This window comes from Lithobates pipiens, unplaced genomic scaffold (genome assembly GCF_037356315.1).
Source record: "Lithobates pipiens isolate NorthernLeopardFrog02 unplaced genomic scaffold, aLitPip1_a1.2 Scaffold_16, whole genome shotgun sequence".
Classification (NCBI taxonomy): domain Eukaryota; kingdom Metazoa; phylum Chordata; class Amphibia; order Anura; family Ranidae; genus Lithobates; species Lithobates pipiens.
Genome location: NW_027507748.1, coordinates 43,923,260 through 43,931,675, shown reverse-complemented (window position 1 = coordinate 43,931,675; position 8,416 = coordinate 43,923,260). Strand labels below are relative to the sequence as shown.

The 8,416-nt window shown below is 43.2% G+C and overlaps 1 protein-coding gene across 2 annotated transcripts in view; it reads right to left on the bottom strand.

Moving 5' to 3' along the window:
• Nucleotides 1-609: 609 nt before the first annotated feature.
• Nucleotides 610-8,416, bottom strand: part of TMPRSS3 (transmembrane serine protease 3) — a 116,026-nt gene continuing 108,219 nt past the window's right edge. For both annotated transcript variants that reach the window (XM_077479806.1, XM_077479805.1), the window contains one exon: nucleotides 610-981. In XM_077479806.1, the coding sequence (XP_077335932.1) occupies nucleotides 958-981 (24 nt within the window). In that variant the 3' untranslated portion in view covers nucleotides 610-957. The remainder of the gene's footprint in view (nucleotides 982-8,416) is intronic.

Below are 8,416 nucleotides of genomic sequence, written 5' to 3'. Positions count from 1 at the left end.
CTGATGTCTCCCCTGCACTCCACTATTAAACCCCTGATGTCTCCCCTGCACTCCACTATTAGACCCCTGATGTCGCCCATGCAAGTCAATATAAAACCTCTGTTGTCTCCCCTGCACTCCACTATTAGACATTTGTTGTCTCCCCTGCACTCCACTATTAGACCTCTGATGCCTCCCCTGCACTCTGCTATTAGACCTCTGTTGTCGCCCCTGCACTCCGCTAATAAACTAGATTTTTTTACATTTTTTTATTGGATATGTTTTATAATAGAAAGTAAAAAAATATAGTTTTTTTTTTCAAATTGTCTGTCTTTTTTTGTTTTTTTGCTATAAGCGCAAAAAAAAAAAAAAACTGCAGAGGTGATCAAATACCACCAAAAGAAAGCTCTATTTGTTGGGAAAAAAAGGACATCAATTTTGTTTGTGTACAACGTCGTACGACCGCGTAATTGTCACTTAAAATAACGCAGGGCCGTATTGCAAAAAATGGCCTGGTCATGAAGGAGGGTAAATCTTCCCGGAGGTCAAGTGGTTAAGTTAACAACCTTATTGATCAATAAACCTTGATAAAATCACACAGATAATATGTGAAGTTTTTATTTAGTTTCAGAATTCCTCTTTGGAAATATTGATAAATCACATTTCATGTGCATAAATAACATTAAGTGTATAAAAAAAATCTAGTAGCACAATCAGCACCTATCTGAACGTGTAATAAAACTGGCAAGGTAAATAGTGTTTGATATATCAGCAGAAGAGACGCACACAGCGGTCTGCGCTGCGTACACGCTGGGAAATCAATAGGGCCGTACACATTGGATTTATACTGATAAGGTAGAAAGAGATGATGGGATTTCCTTGTTCTCAGGTTCTATCAGGTCCGATCGACCTTATTAGTCAGACTTCTGTAATAAATATAATGTACAGCTGGAGGGGGGGGAAGGAGCGATCAGCACCTCAGTTTATCTTCCTCTCTTCTTTCTGTAGGAATAAAGTGAAAAAAAGTGAGTTTACCTCTATATATATAAAAACATTTAAAAAAATCGCATAGCCATTCACCAAGCGATCCTCCATGTACATTCGTTCTGTGCAAATTTGGCAAAAAAAACTAATTTTTCTATGGCTAGGTTTAGACGTGCGTTCCTCTGAAAAGCGTTCTACGCTCAAATCACTTTTCAGAGGCGATTGACAGGTGGCGAGGAGGCGATTTGACACTTTCTCACTGCCTGTTTTAACCCCATTGTTGCTGAACAAATGTGGTGCAACTGTATGCATTGTGCGCGGCTGCGGGGCCTTTGAAGCGCTTCCCCATTCGGTTGAATGGGTCGTGTTCAGCGGGCTTGCCATCTGCTGATCGTGATATGTTGGATCATTTTTGCCACGGGCGCAGAGCATTGTGACCCCAGAATATCAACACCCCTGTTCGCAGCCATTGAGGCTTAAGAGGTGGAGCGCCGCATTTTTAACGCCCCTCCCCAACTGATAGTCTAAACGAGGCGAGAGGCTTTTATTTTATTTTTTTTTGCTCTTTCATTATGTTTAGTAGTAAAATCCTGTATTATGGCCAGTAGATGGAGCTAAGGAGCTCAGGAAATACATACAGTTGTAACAAAAGATACAATGTAACAATTTTGGAGAACGCTAGAAGGAATTAGCAGATAAATGTAACCACCGATTATCACTATTTAAAAGAGAAGCAATTTTATTTTTGGGAGAGGAATCATATTTACGTAGATGGATGCAGCATCAGTCCTCCGCCAGCTATAAGTCTGAGAACCGAGCGATCAAACACCGCTGATCGCTCAGTTCTCAAAACTCCCGGAGCAGAGAGCGGGTGACTCTCAATCACAAGCTCTACCCACCATATTCACTGGAGTGCTGGGCTGTGGAGGGTGCGGGAGCAGTTGGCTCAGGCTCTCATCGGCTCGCTAAGCTGCCTGTCGGTCCAGGCATGTGGGCGGATCCTGACCATATGGTCGCGATCTTTCCCAAGCCTGGACCCACTTTGTGACATCAGCTGACAGCGGGCTTCAGCTTCTGCTGAAAACGGGTCACAAGGAGAGATTTAGCTGTACTTCTCCTTTAAAGTAGATATAAACCCAATCACTAAAAATCCTACATATGCAGCCCTACTAGGTAATCAAAACGTGCTTTGTTGGAGCCAGAATGCATATGATGCCCTGAAGCTAACAATGGGGCTTATCATTTCACTGACACCAATGATGGGACTTCTTTTAAATTCCACTGACTTATTATCTCACTGACACCAACAATGGAACTTATTATTTCACTGACACCAATGATAGGACTTCTTTCAATTCCACTGACACCAACCATGATACCAACCACGGGGCTTATTATCTCACTGATACCAATGATGGTACTTCTATTAAATTCCACTTACTTATTATCTCACTGACACCAACAATGGAACTTATTATCTCACTGACACCAATGATGGGATTTCTTTTAATTCCAGTGACACCAACCACGGGGCTTAATATCTCACTGACACCAATGATGGGACTTCTTTTAATTCCAGGGACGCCAACCACGGGGCTTATTATCTCACTGACCCCAATGATGGGGTTTCTTTTAATTGCATTGATGAAAACCATGGGACTTATTATCTCACTGACACCATTGATGGGCCTTCTTTTAACTCCACTAACACCAACCATGGGGCTTATTATCTCACTGACACCAATGATAGGACTTCTTTTAATTCCACTGACACCAAACATGGGGCTTATTATCTCACTGACACCAATGATGGGTCTTCTATTAATTCCACTGACGCCAACCACGGGGCTTATTATCTCACTGACACCAAAGATGGGACTTCTTTTAAATTCCACTTACTTATTTTCTCACTGACACCAACAATGGAACTTATTATCTCACTGACACCAATGATGGGACTTCTTTTAATTCCACTGACACCAACCACTGGGCTTATTATCTCACTGACACCAATGAGGGGACTTATTTTAATTGCATTGATGCCAACAATTGCATTGATGCCAACCGCAGGGCTTATTATCTCACTAACACCAATGAAGGGACTTTTAATTCTGCTGACACCAATAACTGGTCAGTGGCAAAAAGTTTGAGAAAGGCTGGTCTATTTTGTCTAAAACATAGCAAAGCATAGAGAAAAGGGTATAGCACTATAAGTCATACGTCATGAAGCAACACCCAGTATTAGTGCTGATGATCTCCTACATCCTCTTTGCAGCCACTTCCTATCTTCTGGTACTCCAGTGATGTCTGAATTGGGTTTCTTGCTGCTGACAATGGTGAACCATACCTGTGCATTTGAAATGGCCCATACAAGAGTGTAGCAATGCAGGAGCACAATCGGGAGAGTGTTGTCACCCTATAACAGGAAGTAACTGAACACGGCCCCTTATGGCAGGATCACCAAGGATTATTTTAATAAAAGCAGCAGGTTTGGAGGTGTGCTTTCTAATTACATGAACATGTTAAAGCTTCTATGAGATTGTAGAGATTGGGTTTAGATCTATACCACACATAGACAATACGATTATGGTTTCTTAGTTTCTCTTGCATGAAACAGAGTTCAACTTTGAACACAGATTGGCGATCTATTCAGCATGGGTGAGTCAGCCGGGCCGTTGTTGTCTGCAATCTCTCCTCCAGAATAAATCTTCACCAGCCCTGCAATCCAAACACTGGCAATCTAATCCTGCGAGTGAACAAACTGTGCACAAGATTATCTCAGTGTGCAGGTGTTGTACCTGCCTGCGGTGAGCACATAGGGTGATAACCCGTCCTGCCGACCCTCCCTGCCGACCCTCCCTTCAAACGTAAATATTTTCTTTGTCGTCACACCCTGCTCGGGCTTCCCTTCCACCGTCTGCATTCCTGGGCACAATGGTGGCAACGTTCTATAGGACAGGTATGGTGACTTTATTCAAACTTTTACACCCTACTACTTTGTTAAAGTGTATGTCTGGGAAAAAAAAACACTATACACATATACACACAGTGTGTGTGTATGTATATATTGGCCCTAGTATATGAATGTGAGTTAGGGACCCTAGATTGTAAGCTCCTTGAGGGTAGAGACTGATGTGAATGTACAATGTATATGTAAAGTGCTGTGTAAATTGACGGCGCTATATAAGTACCTTAAATAATAATAATAATATATATACACACACACATTATATTACCAAAAGTATTGTGCCTCCTGCCATTAAACGCACATGAACTTAATGGCACCCCAGTCTTAGTCCATAGGGTTCAATATTGAGTTGGTCCACCCTTTGCAGCTATAACAACTTCACGCTTCTGGGAAGGCCGTCCACAAGGTTTAGGAGTGTGTCTATGGGAATGTTTGACCATTCTTCCAGAAGCGCATTTGTGAGGTCAGGCGCTTATGTTGGATGAAATGGTCTGGCTCACAATCTCCGCTCTGATTCATACCAAAGGTGTTCTATCAGAATGAGGTCAGTCAAGTTCCTCCACTCCTAACTCGCGCATCCATGTGTTTAGGAACCCTATTTTGTGCACTAGTCCAAATCATTAGGTGGAGGGGGGATTATGGTGTGTTTTTTTTTTTTCAGGGGTTGGGCTTGGCCCCTTAGTTCCAGTGAAGAGAACGTTTAAGGCGTCAGCACACCAAGACATTTTGGACAATTTAATGCTCCCAACTTTGTGGAAAGAGTTTGGGGATGACCCCTTCCTGTTCCTATATGACTGCACACCAGTGCACAAAGCAAGCTCCATAAAGATATGGATGAGCGAGTTTGGGGTGGAGGAACTTGCTGGCCTGACCTCAACCCAATAGAAGACTTTTGGGATGAAGAGAAGTCTGACCTCACAAATGGGGAAGAATGGTCAACCATTCTCATAGAGACACTCTTAAACCTTGTGGAGATCCTATAGCTGCAAAGGGTGGGTAAACGCAATATGAAACCCTATGGACTTATGCCACGTACACACGTTCGGACTTTCCGGCAGACTTGGTCCGGCAGACCGGAATCCCTCTGACAATTCGATTGTGTCTGGACTCCAGCAGACTTTTTTTTCCCAAATGTTTGATGGACCTAGAAATAAAACATGTTTCAAATCTATCAGACGGACTCAAGTCTGACGGACTAAAAATCGGGAAAAGGGTTGGTCTGTGTGCTAGTCCAACGGACCAAATATGAAGCAAGGGCAGCTATTGGCTACTGGCTATCGAACTTCCTTATTTAGTCCCGTTTATGTCATCACGTTCAAAACGAACAGACTTTTGAACTGACTTAGTCCGGTCATGTGTAGCCAAGTCCGTTTCATTCAGAAAGTCCGTCCGACCTCCCCCGAAAGTCAGGGAATACCGTCGGACCTAGTCCGTCGAAAAGTCCGTTGTGTGTACGAGGCTTTAGAGGGGGATGCCATTAAGTTCACGTACGTTTAAAAGCAGGTGTCACAATACTTTTGGCAATATAGTGTATCTGCTTGCCTTATAGCAGTGGTCTCTAAACTGCGGCCCTTTGCTTGCCTTTATTCAGCCCTTGAGGCATTATTTCTGCCACTGACACCAACAATGGGGAACTATTCCTTCCCCTGACACCAACAATGGGGCAAAATTCCTTCCACTGACAACAAAAATGGGGCACACCAACCCCACAGCGTTTTTTCGGCGTAGGGAACCCCCTACGCCGAAAAAATGCAGTGGGGTCCCCCCAAAATCCATACAAGACCCTTATCCGAGCATGCAGGCCGGTCAGGAAAGGGGGTGGGGACGATTTCTCCCCTAATACCAAAGATCAAGCATTGTGTACTCCCACTGGGCACAGTCCAGCTCCCCTAAAGTCTGAAGGACAGTAAACTGACCCTTTCTTTAGAAAGATTGGAGACCCCCGTCTTAGAGGATTAGGAAGGATTTGTATTGCCTTTTTGAGTGTACTGAACTATGCTACGTACAAGGGTTGTTTTGCCTCCTTCTGGATCAACTGCAGGTCTAGGTTTTTTTTTTTTTTGTTTTTTTTGTTTTTTTTTTGCATTTTTCATACATTCCCATTGAATTCTACATGGCCAAAGAAAATTGCTGCACCAAAAAAAACAACAAAAAAACACACCAAGACACACACAAGAGAAATGAACATTTATGTAGATTATGTAGAAAAAAGCATGTGAGCTAACTCAGATCAGGTATGAACAGGAACAGTGCCTACAGATAAAGGTGACATATTTAAATAAAAACACAAGAAAAAATGAATTTCCATCATTTAATCAACAAAAATGTCAATACTGTAGATGTAATGGTGTACTGTGGAAAAAGTAAGTACCTCCTTGGCCTCAGAAGCTGGTAACAGGCCACCAGTCTTTGAGATTGAGTTAAGCCGCGTACACACGGGCGGACTGTATGGCCTACTTAGTCCGTCTAAACACATTTCAGCGGACAGTCCGCTCGTGTGTGGGCTTCAGCTGACTTTTTCAGCGTGCAGTCTGGCGTACTAAGTATTTCGGAATTTTCAAAATTCTGTCCGTCATACTTTGGTTTCAGCGGACAATCCGCTCGTCAGTAGGCTAGTTCGACGGACTAAGAATGGCGCATGCTCAGAAAGGATTTACACGGCGGAAGATTGCATTGCTGTGTATTGGACTTCCTATTTCTAGTCCCGTCGTACGTGCTGTACACGTCATCGCGTAAGCTTTCGACGGACTGTTTGGCTATCCGTGTGTGGTCAAGTCCGTTCATTCGAAAGTAGGACGGACTGTCCGTCGGATTGTATGACGGACTAAGTAGGCCATACAATCCGCCCGTGTGTACGCGGCTTTAGTGACATTTTTGACTATTTCCCATTCAGTAAATCAGTGTTTCTCAACTCCAGTCCTCAAGGCGCACCAACAGGTCATGTTTTCAGGATTTCCCTTCAGATGAAATGGCTGTGGTAATTACTAAGGCAGTGAAAACTGATCAAATCACCTGTGCAAAATAGTGGAAATCCTGAAAACATGACCTGTTGGTACGCCTTGAGGACTGGAGTTGAGAAACACTGCAGTAGATGTCTGTGGGTTTCCTGCACAAACTCCCTATTTTAAAGACCTCCAACACATTTAATTAGGAATCAGGGCTTTGACTGGTGCTGTCTGTAACCCTCTCTTCTATTTGAGCCATTCTCTGGTGGATTTGTTAGTTTGCTTCCGATTATTATCATGTTGCAACTTTTGGACAAATAGCCTCATATTCTCATCAAGCACGGTTTCATATGACGATGCAGAACGTATAGTTTACTCGATGATTTTGAGCTGCCCAGGCCCTGCAAAGCAAAGCAACCCCATGCCATAACATTTCCACCACTATGCTTCACAGTTGATATGAGGATCTTCTCCTCAAATGCTGTCTTTGGTTTGTGCCAAACATGTCTACTGTTATGCCCTGTACACACGGTAGGACATTCCGACCACAAAATCCGTCCGATATTTTCTGATGGATTTTGGCCAAAACTTGTGTTGCATACACACGGTCAGACAAAGTTATCGGAAAATCCGATCGTTCGGAACGAGGTGACGTTTGTTGTGTACAACGGGACTACGTAGAGGCTAGTAGCCAATAGCTTTGGTCTTGTAATTTAATCTGAGCACTTTGTCCGTCGGAATTCTCTACAAACGATCAGAAAAAGTCTGATCGGATTTTGTTGTGGGAAAATTTTAGAACCAGCTCTCAAACTTTTTCCGTCATAATTTCCGATGGAAAAAGTCCAATAAAGCCCACACACGATCGGATTTTCCGACAACATAATCCGATTGGACCTTTACCGTCTGAATTTCCGACTGTGTGTACAGGGCATAACTGTAGTCAAGCAACTCTTTCTTTGATTCAGCAGTTCACTGCATATCATTGCAACATATGCTCAGGGCCGTCTTTAATATTGATTGGGCCCTGGGCAAAAACTTGCTTAGGGCCCCCCCCTCCCCCCATGCCCCCATGCATTTTCGCTCTCCACCTTCTCTGAGACATACAATAAATAGCAGCTAGACTTAAAATCAGTTTACTGTATCAGATCAGGCAGCGATTACGATTGGTTGCCAGAGGTTACAGCATATCATTACCGCTTACTGACTGATTGCTAGAGGTTACAGCACTCCTTAAGGCTCACTAATTAGTTGCTAGAGGTTACAGCACATGATTTCGGCTTGTTGATTAGCTGCTAGGCATTACTGTACAGTAATACTGCTCACTGGTTGCTGTAGGTTACAGCACATCATCTCCTCACTGCAGGGGGCATCACATACATATGAATGCTGCCTTATTTACATATCAATGCCATTGGCCTCAGCTATTTACATATGCATGTCACTGATATTTACATATGAATGCTGGTTATTTACATGTAAACACAGGGTCTGCAGGTGAGTCGTCTGTACACAACAACATGACTAAAACCTCAAGGGACAA